General features: G+C 41.5%; 1 protein-coding gene across 1 annotated transcript in view; it reads right to left on the bottom strand.

Annotated features, from left to right (window-relative positions):
• Nucleotides 1-244: 244 nt before the first annotated feature.
• The window catches only part of LOC121549273 (opsin-5-like), a 37,909-nt gene continuing 17,682 nt past the window's right edge, over nt 245-20,471 (bottom strand). Inside the window, exons 2-6 of the mRNA XM_041861132.1 lie at nt 6,359-6,478; nt 4,810-4,980; nt 2,604-2,938; nt 1,783-2,027; nt 245-1,291 (exon numbers count right to left, since the gene is read on the bottom strand). Of these exons, the coding sequence (XP_041717066.1) occupies nt 1,225-1,291; nt 1,783-2,027; nt 2,604-2,938; nt 4,810-4,980; nt 6,359-6,478 (938 nt within the window). The 3' untranslated portion in view covers nt 245-1,224. The remainder of the gene's footprint in view (nt 1,292-1,782; nt 2,028-2,603; nt 2,939-4,809; nt 4,981-6,358; nt 6,479-20,471) is intronic.

Genomic DNA, 20,471 nt, shown 5'->3' with positions numbered 1-20,471 from the left:
AAGTGCCTTTGAACAGGGTATGGTAGTAGGTGCCAGGCGCACTGGTTTGTGTCAAGAACTGCAACGCTGCTGGGTTTTTCACACGCAATATTTTACTGTGTGTATCAAGAATGGTCCACCACCCAAAGGACATCCAGCCAACTTGACACAACTATGGGAAGCATTGGAGTCAACCTGGGCCAGCATTCCTGTTGAACGCTTTTGACACCTTGTCGAGTCCATGCCCCGACAAATTGAGGCTGTTCTGAGGGCAAAAGAGAGGGTGCAACTCAATATTAGGAAGGTGTTCTTAATGTTTTGTATATGAGACGTAAAGACTAATATCTGTGCACACAGAATGGATAACGATGACAGGAGCATAGCTGTACCACATAGCCACTACTCTTAACAGACATTGTTGTGCTGTGACTTGATATTTGGTCCAATTAACTACATGTGCTGGTGGCTACCTCACAGTGGAGCATGCAGTTTGTGCATGAGCTAAAATTGTATTTTGTTTTGTGATGTCAACAACGTCTCTGAACATGTATCCAGTGACAGTAAGAATCATATGACGACTTTGATTGTTGATGAAAAGTGCTGCTACAGTCAAACCTGCCTGAAGCAGGGAATAATGCTTAACCCCAACATCAATACCACAGTCTCTCCAGCTCTCTGTACAGATATGGTATCTTAATTTGATCACTCTGCTCCACAGGAAATTTTAAAGAGGCCTAGTAGTAACATAAATTCACTGAAAACCCGCAGTTCCTCTTTCTATCACTAGATCTCACGCCTAAACTATAGCCTACTATAGACTATGAAAACTAATTTCCTGTTAGAAATTATCCGTTTTTTTTAGAATAATAAAATCCTCCTGCTGCAGGATTATTTTACTCCTGCAACGAAACTGGTCAAATTAAGATCCAACATCTGTATATCATAACTCCTTCTTAACAACACTTTAGATCTTACAGGAGCACATAAAGGTTTAAGTTTCTTAAAAATATGCATGTCACAGGTGTTACAATACACAATCTGTACAAAGTGTAAAAATACTTCTTGACATCAGCCAGAGTACAGAGAGCTGTTTGGAGCAGGAACATAGATACAGCAAGACTGAGTTACGTACAGTAGGTCTGGGTGATGAGCGGTGGTCAATATTTTAGCAGTTGATAGCAGGGTTGTAATTGGACAGGTGAGGGGACAGGAGTCATATCACAGGAGATTACCACTGTCTTTCTCTCATATTTCAATGTGAGACTCATTTATGGACGGACTGACTTTAATCGAGCCAGAAATTGTGTAAAACCTGTGGGAGATACAATGAGAGAAAAGTTTGATGAGTTAGAAAAGTTAGAAAAGTTGCATAGAAAACTATGCAGTTTTTAAGGTATAGCGATATGACGTAGATGCAGAAAGTAAACAGCATAATGGGTCAATTTCCGCAACAACTAAGAGCGTTGAAGCACGAGGCTCAACTTCTCAGCTGTTTTGGTGCCCTGACTACCAACCTGTACACATGAGCAGATACTATGTATAACTGTGTGAGAGCAAAGTCTTGCATCTCGTTCATCTTAATATCTGCGATGCTGCTCGTGGCAACGTAATTTAGCTGAGTCTACCTTTAACTCTAGATCTAGCAAGCTGTTTGAGAATTTTTTTTAACTACATCGTTTTAACTCTTGATCTTGCAAGCCATTAAACAAGATAAACATTAAACTAGGTCTATACAGTTTTAACTGTCGATCCAGGGGAATAGAAAGTAGAAGAGAAAGCCATGAAATTAATACTACTCCATACCTTGACTTTTTTAAATGTGTGCGCTTCTTCAGAACTTGAAAACAGGAGGATTTTGCACAGGAGTGTTTCAGGTCGATGACCTGGTAGATGATGGGGTTGTACATGGCAGAGGACTTAGCAAGCAGAGTGGGGATCACAGAGACAGAGATAGGCACTGAGTCGGGCTCGCCAAACGCAGACACCACTGAGACCACTGCATAAGGGATCCATGCTATCAAGAAACCAGCACAGATCAGCATCGCCACCTGGAGGACACAAGTAGAACCACATCACAGGTCTGTCACAATAATTAAAGTATCTCTTAGGTGAGGTTCCGTGCACAAACACGCACACGTCCACACACACACAGTCATATCTAACTAAGATCATAACATGGTGTCAGAAGTGCTTTAACCTAGTCAAATATAAGACAGGAGAGATTATTTCACAGAAAATAATAATGTTCCTTGAGTTTTGTCGGAGATTAGAGTGACAAAAAGTAGCTAACAGCAAACTGCTCTCACATGTCTCTTCTCTTCACTGAGCAGCCCAAGCAGAGCCATTTCTATGGATACTCACAGACTCAGAGCCACCATGAGCAGAGAGCATGCAGAGTGAGCAGCGCTCAGGGAGCGAATGGCAGACAGAGAGGAGCAGCTAATGGATTTACTAATGGAGGAAGTTATTTCTGATTTTGGGTTTCGGGCAGGTCCTTAAATTTGGCAGAAGCATTCGGGCCTGGGTAGGGTAGAGCCTGAACGTTGCAGGCATGGGTAGGGCTCAGCCTTAAAATGAATGCCCGTGCAGGGCTCTAACATACACACACACACACACACACGCACCTTGGTAAGTTTAATCTCCATATTATGGCTGTTCTTGTTCCTGGTGTCAAAGTGGGAGATTTCTTTGGCTGAGGACTTGACCTTGAAGATGATCATTACGTAGGAGAAGACGATGATGCCGGTGGGGAAGATAAGGCAGAAGAAAAGGATGGCAATGACGAAGCTCTGGCCCGCCACAGAGGCCTGGGCCAGCCACCAGTCCAGAGTGCAGGAAGTGCCAAAGGGCTCGGGAGCGTAGCTGCCCCAGCCCACAATGGGCATGGTGGCCCAGAAGCCTGCGTACAGCCACACAAACACCATACTCAGGAAAGCATGTTGCCTCTTTAGCCATGTCCCTGTGGGCACAATTATGGGCACAATGATCAATCATTCTTTGTTTCATTATTATAATAAAGTGTCCAGATATCACAGATCATAATTTCAATGAACTTATTCATGACAAAGTGTTAATTATTCATTCTTATAAAGGTCTTGTGTTACTGTAAACCAGGGGTGTCAAACATATGGCCCGGGTCCAATCCGGCCCGCGGGTGGTTTGAGTAAAACAAATACAACTTGTAAACAAATATATATACTTTAAAATGACTAAAACCAAACCGAAACTGTGTAGAAATGACTGTGTCTAGCTCACTAAATAATCACCGAAATGAAAGCTAGACAGTCAGGGAGCATCTAAAATTCTAAAAGACTTTTAGATATACCACCCAAACAGATCCACAGATTACACAATATCTATTGCACTCCACACTGCCCTTTCCCACTATGTGAGAATGCTGTTAATTGACTACAGCTCAGTGTTCAATACCATAGTGCCCTCCAAGCTAACACTAAGCTAAGGACCTTGGGACTGAACACCTCCCTCTGCAACTGGATCCTGGACTTCCTGACGGCACGGCCCCAGGTGGTGAGGGTAGGCAACAACACACTCACCACGCTGACCGTTAACACGGGGGCCCTTCAAGGGTGCATGCTTAGTCGCCTTCCTGTATTCCCTGTTCACCCACGACTGCGTGGTCGCGCACAACTCCAACACCATCCTTAAGTTAGCCTGATCACCAACAATGATGAGACAGCCTATAGGGAGGAGGTCTGAGACCTGGCAGTGTAGTGCCAGGACAACAACCTCTCCCTCAACATCAGCAAGACAAAGGAGCTGATCATGGACTACAGGAAACGGAGAGCCGAGCACGCCCCCATTCACATTGACGAGGCTGTAGTGGAGCGGGTCGAGAGCTTCAAGTTCCTCGGTGTCCACATCACTAAGGATCTATCATGGTCCAAACACACCAACACATTCATGAAGAGGGCACAACAACGCCTCTTCCCCCTCAGGATGCTGAAAAGATTTGTCATGGGCCCTCAGATCCTCAAAAAGTTATACAGCTGCACCATTGAGAGCATCTTGACTGGCTACATCACCGCTTGGTATGGCAACTGCTTAGTATCCAACTGCAAGGCACTACAGAGGGTAGTGCGGATGGCCCACTACATCACTGTGGCCGAGCTCTCTGCCATCCAGGACCTCTATACCAGGTGGTGTCAGAGGAAGGCCCTAAAAATAGTCAGACTCCAGACACCCAAATCACAGACTGTTCCCTCTGCTACCGCATGGAAAGCGATACCGATGTCTGGAACCAACAGGTCCCTGAACAACTTCTACCCCCATGCCATAAGACTGCTAAATATACTGAACAAAAATATAAACACAACATGTAAAGCGTTGGTCCCATGTTCTATGAGCTGAAATAAAAGGTCCCCAAAATGTTCCATTCACACAAAAAGCGTATTTCTCTCAAATGTTGTGCGCAAATTTGTTTACATCCCTGTTAGTGAGCATTTCTCCTTTGCCAAGATAATCCATCCAGGATCCAGTTGCAGAGGGACCACTGCGCCACTCGTTACTCATTGTGTATTTATTATTACTTGTATTATTATAAATGTATGTTTTACTTTTCTATTATTTCTCTATTTTCTTTCTCTCTGCATTGTTGGGAAGGGCCCGTAAGTAAGCATTTCACTGCTAGTATTTTATTGTATTTGTTAGAGGACTAATCGTTGCTAATTCTTTGCTAGGCGAGGAAATATAACACATTTTCAGTGCAGCCCTATGGACCCCATTGAAGACCGAATGCGGCCCCCTTTGCAAAATTTAGTTTTACACCCCTGCTGTAAACCAAACACAAACTGAGAACATAGCCCACTGTACCGTATCTGAGATGGCAGATCTTGAGGTATCTGTCTAGGCTGACTACGGTCATGGTGATGAGGCTGCCAACACCGAAGAAGAAGCCAGCCCAGCCATAGAAACGACAGCCCTCCCAGCCAAACAGCCAGCGGTGGGAGAAACTGGACGCCACAAAGAACGGCTTCCCTGTGACTTCAAGACCAAACACACACAGTTGTTAACCACTTCAAATGATCAGTGTGTACTGTAAAGACATGAGAACATATAGTATACATGTACAGTAACGTAGTAATGTAGGCCTTCCAAGGAAAACCATCATCTTCATCCACTTCACATAACAGAAGTGCTGTTTCTTCAAAACCCACAATGATAACAGATGCAGTAAAGTTACAATCCTGAGGCAAAGCATGTGACAGAAGAGGTGATCATAAATAGTGTTTCTATCGTGTGAGGAGAAAATGGCATCCTCACCAGTCTGACGCCACAGAGGTTTAGAGAGCTGTCTCTACATACATGTCGACGTACACACACTGCACTCTCCACCAACCCTCATAGTTAACAAAATACTCTCACTTTATGACTCCTACAGTATCACGGTAAAATGGGTACCAAACATTCTGACCCTATTTTCATTTGGACCTCCAACATCTGAGTGATATTCCCAAGATGCAGGCAAAGCTGGCAGACACAAATAGATTATGCTTGTTGTCTGCTGTGGATGATGGCTCTAGTCCTAGAAAGCTATACAGGCGTCTCATACAGAGGGACATAGTTGGCCCAGAGACCAAGAAATAAACAGATAAACAAGTGAGCATCCCGTGGTTGTATGAGACACAGAGAGAGCTGGCCAGAGATTGTTCTGAGACTGAGACACACTGTTGTGAATTCTGCTTCTGGCTGGGTCACAGGGACTCTTTGAGAAACTAGAATATTCCCAGAGAAAGGGGATTTTTAAAACTACATTTTTTAAATAAGATGACTGCTTACAGTGGAACTACATCTCTTGTATATCAAAGGCCTAGTCTATCGATATATTGTGATCAATAGGCCAGGTAGAGTAATATTAGAGGTGTGTTTTTTTAACATGATGCTGTTCCTCTAATATCCAAACGGTGACAATAAAGGACCAATTCCAGGTTAGGCCACAATTTAGCATATTTCAGGGTTGAGTTACCAAACATGCCTAAAAAGTTATGACTTTAAAGCAACTCTGTGATTCTCTCTCTCTCTCTCTCTCTCTCTCTCTCTCTCTCTCTCTCTCTCTCTCTCTCTCTCTCTCTCTCTCTCTCTCTCTCTCTCTCTCTCTCTCTCTCTCTCTCTCTCTCTCTCTCTCTCTCTCTCTCTCTCTCTCTCTCTATCTCTCATATTCCACCACTTCATCTTCTTCCAACCATTCCCATGTGTCAGGATGTACAGGAGAGAATGTTAATGCAGCACTACCATTGTTCATATACATGCTGTTCTGAATTTAAATACACAGAATACACAGGACTAATCCACCTTACAATGTTATGTACAGAGACACACTGTAAATGGACATACTGTATGAAGAGACTGTGGAATGGTTTACCTGATATGCCAAAGTCAAAGATGGCTAAGTTGACTGTCATGAGCTCAGGCGGCCTTAGCTTTGTCTTGCGTTTGATGGTCATGTATATAACATAGCCATTTCCTGTGGCTGACATGATCCCTGCAGAGAAAACAGAGGACAAGAGGAAGACATGACAAGTTGTAAAATGCAACATGACAGGGTGTACCTACAGATTAGTCAATTGACATACTTAGGCCTATGGCATAATTGGTTTAAGTATAATGCTATAATACTTTAAAGGGGCGATCTGCAGTTGCTACATACATTTTTTGACTTATAAATGAATGATATGTACATATTGATTTTTGAAGAATATAACTTATAAATGCCTCATGAGCTTAGTTTAACTGTCGTACCCCATCAGAACCCAAAATATAAGCTTGTTTAACTCCATTCTTTGTAAACAAAGTAAATGTAAACAAACACTACATAGCCTAAAAACATGTTTAAAATTATAATTGATATCATGGATGGTCAGTCCTTGCATCCACAGCTATGTCTATGAATTTGAGAGTGGTTACATTTCTCCAGCCCCATCCCTCAGCTTTTTACCGAAACAGTGGCGGGAATTTTTGCTTTGTTATTGTTTCAACTGCTGATTGCCGCTTTAATTAATTGTTTTATTCGCTTTCATGCAATTTTCATAAGTACGTGGTACATTTTCACAACTCTTAGTACAAAACTAAAATCTGATCATCAAAAAGTTGTTTCAAAACTCTAAGCACATTTTCAATTGACTAAGTACAACACACAAAATCATACAGTCACTTTTTCACCAAACGTAATCAATGTTTCATCTAGAAATACATGTTTCACATTGCAATACATGTTCATATAAAGTAATTCCCTTTCACAATGCAATGCTTACATTACCTTTGACATGATTCTCTTTTGTTAAAAGACATTTTACTATTACTTAATCCGACTGCTCTTAATTGATGATCACTTAAACGTTTGGTAAATCTATAGATTTTACCTGAGAATGATGCATAGTCATTGCTCTCCTAATATTTATATACTGTAGAGTTCAAAAAGACAAAGGGCTTGTGGGTAAATGCAAAGATAGTAAACATGCATGTTTGTGTTGATCAAACACCTTTTAAACTCTACAAATATTCATAAGACTTGATATACATTTTCAAAACAACGTGCCACGGACGATAACACAGTGCCACCGACGCAGCCAGCTCCCGATGACTGTGGGCTCTCGTTCTCAATGGCTGACGTGAGTAAGACATTTAAGCGTGTTAACCCTCGCAAGGCTGCCGGCCCAGGCGGCATCCCTAGCTGCATTCTAAGAGCATGCGCAGACCTATTCAATCTCTCCCTATCCCAGTCTGCTGTCCCCACTTGCTTCAAGATGTCCAACATTATTCCTGTACCCAAGAAAGCAAAGGTAACTGAACTAAATGACTATCACCCCATAGTACTCACTTCTGTCATCATGCTTTGAGAGGCTAGTTAAGGATCATATCACCTCCACCTTCCCTGACACCCTAGACCCACTTCAATTTGCTTACCGCCCCAATAGATCCATAGACGATGCAATCGCCATCACACTGCACACTGCCCTATCCCATCTGGACAAGAGGAAAACCTATGTAAAAATGCTGTTCATTGACTACTGCTCAGCCTTCAACACCATAGTACCCTCCAAGCTCATCATTAAGCTTGGGGCCCTGCGCAACTGTGTCCTGGACTTCCTGACGGGCCGCCCCCAGGTGGTGAAGGTAGGAAACAACACCTCCACTACACTGATCCTCAACACAGGGGCCCGACAAGGGTGCGTGCTCAGCCCCCTCCTGTACTCCCTGTTCACCCATAACTGCGTGGCCACGAACACCCCCAACTCAATCATCAAGTTTGCAGACCAGGCCTGATTACCAACAATGACTAGACAGCCTACAGGGAGGAGGTGAGGGCCCTGGCGGACTGGTGCCAGGAAAAATAACCTCTCTCTCAACAAAACGAAGGAGTTGATCGTGGACTTCAGGAGACAGTAGAGGGAGCACGTCCCCATCCACATCGACGGGACCACAGTGGAGAAGGTGAAAAGCTTCAAGTTCCTCAGCGTACACATCACTGACAATCTGAAATGGTCCACCCACACAGACAGTGTGCGCCTCTTCAACCTCAGGAGGCTGATCAAATTTGTCTTGGCCCCTAAGACCCTCACAAACTTTTACAGATGCACAATTGAGAGCATCCTGTCAGGCTGCATCCCCGCCTGGTACAGCAACTGCACCGCCCGCAACTGCAGGGCTCTCCAGAGGGTGGTGTGGTCTGCCCAACGCATCACCGGGGGCACACTGCCTGCCCTCCAGGACACCTACAGCACCCAATGTCACAGGAGGGCCAAAAAGATCATCAAGGACATCAGCCACCCGAGCCACGGCCTGTTCCCCCTGCTATCATCCAGAAGACGAGGTCAGTACAGGTGCATCAAAGCTGGGACCGAGAGACTGAAAAACAGCTTCTATCTCAAGGCCATCAGACTGTTAAAAAGCCATCACTAGCCGGCCTCCACCCAGTACCCTGCCCATGAACTTAGTCACTGTTACTAGCTGGCTACCACCCGGTTACTCAACCCTGCACCTTAGAGTCTGCTGCACTATGTACATAGACATGGAATCACTGGTCACTTTAATTATGGAACACTGGTCACTTTAATAATAGTCAATGCCACTCCGACATTGCTCGTCCTAATATTTATATATTTCTTAATTCCACTCTTTTACTTTGAGATTTGTGTGTATTGTTGTGAATTGTTAGATAATACTGCACTGTTGGAGCTAGGAACACAAGTATTTCACTACACCCCCAATAACATCTGCTAAATATGTGTATGTGACCAATAAATTTTTTCATCAGTCTGAAAATGTAAATATGCAGTTAGAAGTCATTGATTTCCATGCACACAATAAATAACTAATTTGTCATCTCCATGACATTTGTTTTGGCTCAAGTCATCACCACCACCGTGTGTGTGACACACATTGTGGCAATTACATCTAAAAACACACTGAATGGACTCTTATTTTTAGTTTTTACAAAATATTTATTGGCATTTTTTACAATTTAATAATCATCAGCAAAATATGACACAGATAATGGCCCATTATTCCTCCCACCTACACATAACAGCAGGCTACATGGGAGCACATCGTGCAACACCCTTCCCTCCCCAACACATGAACACCCCCCTCCCTCCCTCCCCTCTGCCAGTATTAGCTTCAATGATTAACAACAACAAAAACGAAATAGAATGACTTTCACATCCATTGCTAGAAAATAAATTATTCAACGCAAAAACAAATTATAATAATACATTAATAAAGAAAATAATAATGAGGCAGCTAAGGTGACGACGCTAGAAACTGCTGAAAGTCCCCCCAGACATCAGTAAATTCAAAGGGTTTATTACGTAAATTGTACGTTATTTTTTCAGATGGAATACAGGAAGTTAGTTATTTTAGCCACATCTGCTTGCTTGGCGGAGTGTCACTCTTCCATAGAAAAGATGTGCATTTATTGGCTGCAATGACTGCCAATTCAAGGAATCTGGTTTTGCTACCAATATTCACTGGTAGAACAAAGTCATCTCCAAGAAGAATAAGGGAAAGATCTAGTGGTACAGTCATATTAGTGACCTGTGATAAGATCTGAATAATGTTTTCCCAATAATTGCCTAGTTCAGGGCAAGACAAAAACATATGCATAAGTGTGCCCACCCCTGTTTTACAAGGCCCATACACATTCACAATGGTAGTCCCCTGAGCATGGCGCTTGCAATGCCAGGGTTGTGGGTTCGTTTCCCACGGGGGGCCAGAATGAAAATGTATGCACTCACTAACTGTAAGTCGCTCTGGATAAGAGTGTCTGCTAAATGACTAAAATTATTATTTTTTGTTTATGTAATGGGCTCAGTGTTAATAAAACCTTGAATGATCACAAACCTACCCCCTTTGTCTTTAATCTGAGATTGTAGCTAAAGGGGCATTGCTTATTAATGAGAATGGCCACCCCTTTTGCCCGAGAGGTGAAAGATGAATAGTACACTTGACCCACCCACTCTCTCTTCAGTTTATCATGATCAGAGTCAGTCAGGTGTGTATCCTGAAGAGAGCTATATCAATCTTATGCTGCTTTAGATAATTCAGAATGTGTTTGCGCTTGACTGGGCATTTAGTACCCCTAATGTTAAGTGTCATAAATGTATAGTTATTAGGTGCTGACATCTTTAAAGAAAATAAGAAAGAGGGAAAGAGATAGAAACAAAATTGCGTTGAGCGTATACACATTTTACAAAATGAAAGTATAAAATAGTAACCATCTGGTGAGCTAATACCCTGACCCTACCGCAAACCCACCAACCTCCTCCCCAACTGAGGGAGTTAAAAAACCATACCCGTAGATGCTAGTCTTTAAGCTAGATGTACCTGCTATGCAGAGCATCGCCCGAATTAGGTTAATTCAGAATTATATGTACATTTATGCCTTGCAAAAGTCTTCATCCGCTTTCGCGTTTTTCCTATTTTGTTGCATTACAACCTGTAATTTAAATGGATTTGTATTTGTATTTCATGTAATTGACGTACACAAAATAGTCCACATTTGTGAAGTGAAATGAAAACAATAACTTAATGGAAAAGTGGTGCGTACATATGTATTCACCCCCTTTGCTATGAAGCCCCTAAATAAGATCTGTTGCAACCAATTACCTTCAGAAGTCACATAATTAGTTAAATAAAGTCCACCTGTGTGCAATCTAAGTGTCACATGATCTCAGTATATATACACACCTGTTCTGAAAGAGTCTGCAACACCACTAAGCAAGGGGCACCACCAAGCAAGCGGCACCATGAAGACCAAGGAGCTCTCCAAACAGGTCAGGGACAAAGTTGTGGAGAAGTACAGATCAGGGTTGGGTTATAAAAAAAAATCAGAAATGTTGAAAATCCCACGGAGCACCATTAAATCCATTATTAAAAAAATTGAAAGAATATGGCACCACAACAAACCTGCCAAGAGAGGGCCGCCCACCAAAACTCACGGACCAGGCAAGGATGGCATTAATCAGAGAGGCAACAAAGAGACCAAAGATAACCCTGAAGGAGCTGCAAAGCTCCACAGCAGAGATTGGAGTATTTGTCCATAGGACCACTTTAAGCCGTACACTCCAAAGAGCTGGGCTTTACGGAAGAGTGGCCAGAAAAAATACATTGTTTAAAGAAACACGTTTGGTGTTCGCCAAAAGGCATGTAGGAGACTCCCCAAATTATTAGGAAGAATGTACTCTGGTCAGATGAGACTAAAATTGCAAAATAATTCACCCCCCTTGGCATTTTTCCTATTTTGTTGCCTTACAACCTGGAATTAAAATGGATTTTTTGGGGGTTTGTATCATTTGATTTACACAACATGCCTACCACTTTGAAGATGCAAAATATTTTTTATTATGAAACAAACAAGAAATAAGACAAAAAAACTGAACTTGAGCGTGCATAACTTTACTTTGCAATACTTTGTAGAGCCACCTTTTGCAGCAATTACAGCTGCAAGTATCTTGGGGTATGTCTCTATAAGCTTGGCACATCTAGCCACTGGGATTTTTGCCCATTCTTCAAGGCAAAACTGCTCCAGCTCCTTCAAGTTGGATGGGTTCCGCTGGTGTACAGCAATCTTTAAGTCATACCACAGATTCTCAATTGGATTGAGGTCTGGGCTTTGACTAGGCCATTCCAAGACATTTAAATATTTACCCTTAAACCACTCAAGTGTTGCTTTAGCAGTATGCTTAGGGTCATTGTCCTGCTGGAAGGTGAACCTCTGTCCCAGTCTCAAATCTCTGGAAGACTGAAAAAGGTTTCCCTCAAGAATTTCCCTATATTTAGCACCATCCATCATTCCTTGAATTCTGACCAGTTTCCCAGTCCCTGCCGATTAAAAACATCCCCACAGCATGATGCTGCCACCAAAGATTTTCACCGGTCTAATGTCCACTGCTCCTGTTTCTTGGCTGGTAACTCTAATGAGCTTATCCTCTGCAGCAGAGGTAACTCTGGGTCTTCCATTCCTGTGGCGGTCCTCATGAGAGCCAGTTTCATCATAGCGCTTGATGGTTTTTGCGACTGCACTTCTTGAAATGTTCCGTATTGACTGACCTTCATGTCTTAAAGTAATGATGGACTGTCGTTTCTCTTTGCTTCTTTGAGCTGTTCTTGCCATAATATGGACTTGGTCTTTTACCAAATAGGGCTATGTTCTGTATACCCCCCCCTAGCTTGTCACAACACAACTGATTGGCTCAAATGCATTAAATAAATTCCACAAATTAACTTTTATGAAGGCACACCTGTTAATTGAAATGCATTCCAGGTGACTACCTCATAAAGCTGGTTGAGAGAATGCCAAGAGTGTGCAAAGCTGTCAAGGCAAAAGGTGGCTACTTTGAAGAATCTCAAAAATAAAATATATTTTGATTTGTTTAACACTTTTTTGGTTACTACATTATTCCATGTGTTATTTCATAGTTTTGAGGTCCTCACTATTATTCTACAATGTAGAAATTGTAAAAATAAAGAAAAACCCTTGAATGAGTAGGTGTGTCCAAACTTTTGACTGGTACTGTACATATATGTGCGCGCACACACACACACACATACATACATACATACACACACACAATTGTAAAGCTATCAGCTCAATATTAGGTCGCAGGTCTGTGGAAATCTTCAGAATTGCTATACTAATCTGCGCAGAATCTCAAACAGCATTGAGCAGCACCATGTACTTTAATGTAATCTCAACTGCAATCCAGGTCATTTGGTTGTGCTATGAGATTAAGCACAGTGATAGCACATTACATTGTTGTATAAATAAACCAACAATCTGACATAGATTTTTCATTGGAATTTGGTTGTGCTTTTAGATACAGTATTTGAAAGCATAGTGATAACATATTGGGAATTCAACAAACTTTTGGCTGTGAAAATAGGTTGTAATCTCATTTATCAACGTATCAACTAAATATTAACCAATTCTCCACATTGAAATGACGTGGGTGTGCCCAGTGGGAAGGGTCCTTCAAAAATAATGGACCAATTTCATTTAGAAAACAACACCTGATGGTGCAGAATAGTATTCATACCACAAGGATAGTTCTCCAAGATCACTCTCCTCTCTCAGTACCATGAGACATGGCATGTTTCAAAATAACATGGTTGCATACACAGATTTGCAGATATTATCACAGGTGCAGCGAAATGCTTGTGCTTCTAGATCCAACAGTGCAGTAATAATACCTAGAAAACAATACTTACAACACAAAAGTAAAAATAAACAAATTCAGAAATATCAGAACGAGCAATGTCAGAGTCGGTATATACAGTTGAAGTCGGAAATTTACATACACCTTAGCCAAATACATTTAAACTCAGTTTTTCACAATTCCTGACATTTAATCCTAGTAAAAAATCCCTGTCTTAGGTCAGTTAGGATCACCACTTTATTTGAAGAATGTGAAATGTCAGAATAATAGTAGAGAGAATGATTTATTTCAGCTTTTATTTATTTCATCACATTCTCAGTAGGTCAGAAGTTTACATACACTCAATTTGAATTTGGTAGCATTGCCATTAATTTGTTGAACTTGGGTCAAACGTTTCGGGTAGCCTTCCACCAGCTTCCCACAATAAGTTGGGTGAATTTTGGCCCATTCCTCCTGACAGAGCTGGTGTAACTGAGTCAGGTTTGTAGGCCTCCTTGCTCGCACACGCTTTTTCAGTTCTGCCCACAAATTTTCTATAGAATTGAGGTCAGGGCTTTGTGATGGCCACTCCAATACCTTGACTTTGTTGTCCTTAAGCCATTTTGCCACAACTTTGTAAGTATGCTTGGGGTCATTGTCCATTTGGAAGACCCATTTGCGGCCAAGCTTTAACTTCCTGACTGATGTCTTGAGATGTTGCTTCAATATATCCACATAATTTTCCTTCCTCATGATGCCATCTATTTTGTGAAGTGCACCAGTCCCTCCTGCAGCAAAGCACCCCCACAGCATGTTGCTGCCACCCCCGTGCTTCACGGTTGGGATGGTGTTGTTCGGCTTGCAAGCTACCCCTTTTTTCCTCCAAATATAACGATGGTCATTATGGCCAAACAGTTCTATTTTTTGTTTCATCAGACCAGAGGACATTTCTCCAAAAAGTACGATCAAAGTACGAGCCCCAGGCCGAGGGAGATTGACAGTTATTTTGTGTTTCTTCCATTTGCGAATAATCGCACCAACTGTTGTCACCTTCTCACCAAGCTGCTTGGCGATGGTTTTGTAGCCCATTCCAGCCTTGTGTAGGTCTACAATCTTGTCCCTGACATCCTTGGAGAGCTCTTTGGTCTTGGCCATGGTGGAGAGTTTGGAATCTGATTGATTGATTGCTTCTGTGGACAGGTGTCTTTTATACAGGTAACAAGCTGAGATTAGGAGCACTCCCTTTAAGAGTGTGCTCCTAATCTCAGCTCGTTACTTGTATAAAAGACACCTGGGAGCCAGAAATCTTTCTAATTGAGAGGGGGTCAAATACTTATTTCCCTCATTAAAATGCATATCAATTTATAACATTTTTGACATGCGTTTTTCTGGATTTTTTTGTTGTTATTCTGTCTCTCACTGTTCAAATAAACCTACCATTAAAATTATAGACTGATCAGCAGGGGATCAAATACTTTTTTCCCTCACTGTACATCCATACACACACACATATCCTTTTAATAATTATATTTCCCTTCATTACTTTCCAACCCCACCACCCCTTCCCCAATTGGAGTAAACTAGTGAACAACAATGCTTAGGCCTCTACTTCCAGCCCATACATTCTATATACATTTTATGGCATCATTTTGTGTATCAATTCATAAACACTATGCGATGGAATCGGTACGTCAAAAATCTCTTCCCAACTATTTTGCAATCTATATGGGACGGCTGTCAATCATTTGGTCCTTAAATGAAACTGGTATACTTTTTTATTTATCACAATTTTCTTTAACCAATTATATTCTTTAATGCAAGGTCGACAGACAAGTTCCTTACTTTTTCCCCCTTCCACTTTCCTTTTCCATTTTTGCGGTAATGCTGCAATTATTTGGTTGTAATTTTGGGTAGGGCAGACATTTCCTCCTTCAAAATATAATTTTGTGAATCATGGGTGACTCCGTCACTTGTAACCAGTATCAATAAATTATTTTTGGTAGCATTCCTATGTTGAAGATTAAAAAATAATTTGGTGCATTTTTCCCCATATTCCATCCAGTTTGCTTTATTTTGATAATATATTACACTTGATGAGGAGTGGCTTCCATCTGGCCACTCTACCATAAAGGCCTGATTGGTGGAGTGCTGCAGAGATGGTTGATTAGTTGATTATTGGAGTGTTAGCTGGGGCAAGAATGTAACACCAATCAGGCCCCCAAGGACTGTAGTTGCCTCTCCCTGTACTAGACAGAGGTCATCCACAGAATCATGAAATAACGCATCCACAGCATGTTTTTGTATATCTTTATTTAACTAGGCAAGTCAGTTAAGAACAAATTCTTATTTACAATGACAGCCTACACCGGCCAAACCCGGACGACACTGGGCCAATTGTGCGCTGCCCTATGGGACTCCCAATCACGGCCGGTTGTGATACAGCCTGGAATTGAACCAGGGGGTCTGTAGTGACGCCTCAAGCACTGAGATGCAGTGCCTTAGACCGCTGCACCACTCGGGAGCCCATGTAATGTCAGTAGGCTGACAATGAGCTTACAGGCAATGGTGTTATGTACCTGTAGCACTAACAACTGTTTATTTTATTGTATAAAATAGATCACACGGATTGTAAACCTTGAGCTACTGTTGTGTGTACAAGTCCATTGAAACACCCATGAATAGAAAACAAAGAGACACTTCATGTTGGAGTAAACAGACATTATCCTCTGCTCTATTCTATGATATGTGATATGAGTGTATACCCTGTAAAGCAGGGTTTCACAAACTCAGTCCTGGTCAACCCCACCCCCCCCAGTTGCATGTTTTGTTGTAGCACTACATTTTTACATTTTAGTAATTTAGCAGACGCTCTTATCCTGAGCAATTAGGGTTAAGTGCCTTGCTCAAGGGCACAGACAGATTTTTCACCTAGTCGGCTCGGGGATTAGAACCAGCAACCTTTCGGTTACTGGCACAACGCTCTTAACCACTAAGCTACCTGCCGCCCCACTACACAGCTGATTCAAATAATCAAAGCTTGATGATGAGTTGGTTATTTGAGTCAGCTGTATAGTGCTAGGGCAAAAACCACGTGCACCCAGGGGGGCCCCAGGACCGAGTTTGGGAAACCCTGTTATAAAGGGCAGGCGCTCTAGTGCTCATTCTCTGGTGAAATGTTCCATTCACTCTGGACTGCATCAGCTGAATGACCCTGGTTTTACACACAAAGCAAGTTATTGAGAGAAATTGAAGGAGGGGAAAAATGAATTATCTACTGCATTCCAATTCTATCATATGATAAACAGATGAGAAAAAAACAAAACAAATGGGTTATACTGTTTATGTTTTCAGTGATCGAGGGCAGAGGATGTGGACAGAACATCCTGGCGTAACCACATTTGATATTTTTAATGATTAGCTCCATGTCTCGCTTAAGGGTTAAATGGAAAATGGTAGAATTGCTGCACACATTAGTTTGTGCCATGCAATATCAAAGTGACCATGAGTTGTTTGACTTTTGTGAGTAACTTATACCTGAGCAGAAAAGAAAACATGCAAAGAAACATGCAGGAGAACATGCAAGAAATTAAGAACCAATACAACTTCACACAATTCCATTTGAGAACATTTAGCAAACAAAGGAATGTTCTGGATGTCCTTAACCTGTTTGGTGGGACTGTGAGGTCACCAGGAAATGCCAAGCAGACCTGAAGTTGTATGTTTTTTTATGTCATTTAGCAGACGCTCTTATCCAGAGCGACTTACAGGAGCAATTAGGGTTAAGTGCCTTGCTCAAGGGCACATCGACAGATTGTTCACCTAGTCGGCTCAGGGATTAGAACCAGCAACCTTTCGTTTACTGGCACAACGCTCTTAACCACTAAGCTACCTGCCGCCCTATATGTATGTAATTTATATCCTGAATGTACACAGCAACTCATCACTTTGATGTCAAAGCATTTCCTGTCTCTCTGTAAGACACTTCAGGGTGAATTGGATGTCCCTGTTCACTGCTGCCTGCCTCTCTCTCTTTTCCCATCACCACTTACCAGACTCTACTCAGTACACCTAAGTACACACATCTGTGGTGGTTAGCAAGGGGCCTCATTGTGGAAGTTACCTCCCATGTTGTTTATTGTGTAGCAGTTTCAGTCAGAGACTTCCTTATATCCATGCCATGGTGAGTAGGGGGCCTATCATCCTACTTTAGTAATACATTCTTATTGATTCAGGTATTTGTCATGTTCCTATGGACTTTGGTTGTATCGTCTTACAGTAAACTAAACCAACATGGACCATATCAACAGAAACACACAGTTGGGATCTCAATGGGGGAATTCAAGCAGAGTTTGAAGTCATGCAAACAACAGATTCAAGCTAAACCGAACACGTGAAAGCATGTTTATATATGCTGGAAACACACCAAAGACACTGTGAATAGATCAAGTTAATCCTAAATGCCTTTGTTAACCTATAGAGTGTGGTCGATGAATAGGCAGACACCACAGTGTCCAGATATCCAACAGATGCGCCATTCAGACCAAACATACAGTAAGAGGATTAGTTATGCAGTCATATTTTCTTATGATCTCCTATTCCATAGAGAGGCCTGACGCACATTAAAATCAGTCAATAATTTGTGTAATTTATGGCATTGCTAGTGGTACTACTGTTTCTAGCGGGAGAGTCTGTGAGGGGTTTATAGTATGGTCTTGTACAACTGGTGGTTGTACAAGACCATACTATAAACCCCTCACAGACTCTCCCGCTAGAAACAGTGGTGTAAAGTACTTAAGTAAAAATACTTTAAAGTACTACTTAAGTCGTTTTTTGGGGTATCTGTACCTTACTTTACTATTTATATTTTTGACAACTTTTACTTTTACTTCACTACATTCCCAAAGAAAATAATGTACTTTTTACTCCATAAATTTTCCCTGACACTCAAAAATATTTGTTACATTTTGAATGCTTAGCAGGACAGGGAAATGGTCCAATTAACATACTTATCAAGAGAACATCCAAACTCACTAAACACACATGCTTTGTTTGTAAATGATGTCTGAGTGTTAGAGTGTGCCCCTGGCTATCCAAGAATGTAAAAAACTAAGAAATGGTGCTGTCTGGTTTGCTTAATATAAGGAATTTAAAATTATTTATACTTTTACTTTTGATACTTAAGTATATTTTAGTAATTACATTTACTTTTGATACTTAAGTATATTTAAAACCAAATACTTTTAGACTTTTACTCAAGTAGTATTTTACTGGGTGACTTTCACATTTTCTATTAAGGTGTCTTTACTTTTACTCAAGTATGACAATTGGGTACTTTTTCCACCACTGATCATTAGCATAGTCAAAGTCACCCAACACAGCTGTAAAGTGAGTGCAGGCCAGGGAGGGGATAGTACAGTCCCAGAATAGCTGCATCAAAATGCATGAGACCCCGGCGTGAGGCATCTTCACCCTCCATCGGTTCATTGGGTCAGGACAGCAGTTAGACTATACAGGGCATTATATGGTTTGCAAATTGCTCCGCAAAATATAAACAACAAAAAATGAATCAGTATTAACATTTCTGTGAACACACACAATGCAGTTGTTGTGGCAAGATAAATAAAAAATGACAAGAAAAGATTTGTGAAGAAATACATAATCTGACATCCAGGAAAAGAAAACCCAGAGTTTCCCCACTGACTGCAAGTGATGTTGCATATGAAGGTGAGGATATTAAAGAGACAGAGATTGCATAGCTGTATCTATTTATAAATTAATCTATCGATTCTTGTATCTATTCAATCGATTTGAGTCATGGATACAAATCGGCATATCCACCTCATTTTCTAACGTTACTATGGGCACAACCAAACAACACAAGAGATGAATTCGACTTCTGCTTTACTTCCGTACTGCAGCGTGCCGTTGGCAAACTTGCCGGAGTCAATTATTTGAAGGAGTCAATTAATAGAGTATAAAAGTCAAGTAAACAAGTATAAGTGTAAGTGTACAAGTATAATTTTACTCATATTTAAATGTAGCAATTCAACAACAAATGCTGTTTAGCCTGCACATATTTTACAGCATGTCATTGCCTCGTTGCTCATGTGGTTTGCAAGTGATTTCCATTTTTCTAATGGTTGTCAATTCCTTTGGGTCTTCTTTTTCACTGTGCTCATCTCTCTCTCTGTCACATCTACTCCCGCTCCCCCTCTCCGGTGCTTGAGGTCACCAGTTCACTCATCATTACGCACACCTGCCACCATTGTTACGCGCACCTGCACTTAATTATGGGACTCACCTGGACTCCATCACATCATTGATTACCTCCCCTATATCTGTCACTCCCTCAGGTTCATTCCCCAGTCAGCATTGATGTTATGTTTCTCATGTCCAGACGCTGGTCTTGGTTTGTTCTATGTTTATTTATTATTAAACCCTCACCCTGTACTTGCTTCTCGTCTCCCAGCATCTGCGTTACACTCTCTGTCCTGGCCAAAAGTGATCACACCAATGCACTTTCTCTTCTCAACTTTTCCAGACAGATAATGTGGCCTATGCTGTAGGCCTGTTTTAGGCCTACATTCAGCAATTAGCAAGAGCAAGCATGCATCTTTCCCTGAATAGGCTATTAGGCCTAGTATAGAAAGATTATCAAAATAAATGTCCTATAGCTTTTGCAGCCTGGGATTTCAAGAGAAGAGGAATGGCCTAATGCTGAGAGAATTGCACAGCCTTTAGCCTATTGTGCACGGGAACAGCTGGAAGAGAGAGGCTAATGATGTGTATCCGACATAAGAAGCTAAATATTAGCTAGATATTAGGCCTTTCATTAGCTAAATA

Source organism: Coregonus clupeaformis, chromosome 33 (assembly GCF_020615455.1).
Source record: "Coregonus clupeaformis isolate EN_2021a chromosome 33, ASM2061545v1, whole genome shotgun sequence".
In the NCBI taxonomy this organism is placed as follows: Eukaryota; Metazoa; Chordata; class Actinopteri; order Salmoniformes; family Salmonidae; genus Coregonus; species Coregonus clupeaformis.
This window is presented reverse-complemented; position numbering and strand designations above follow the sequence as displayed.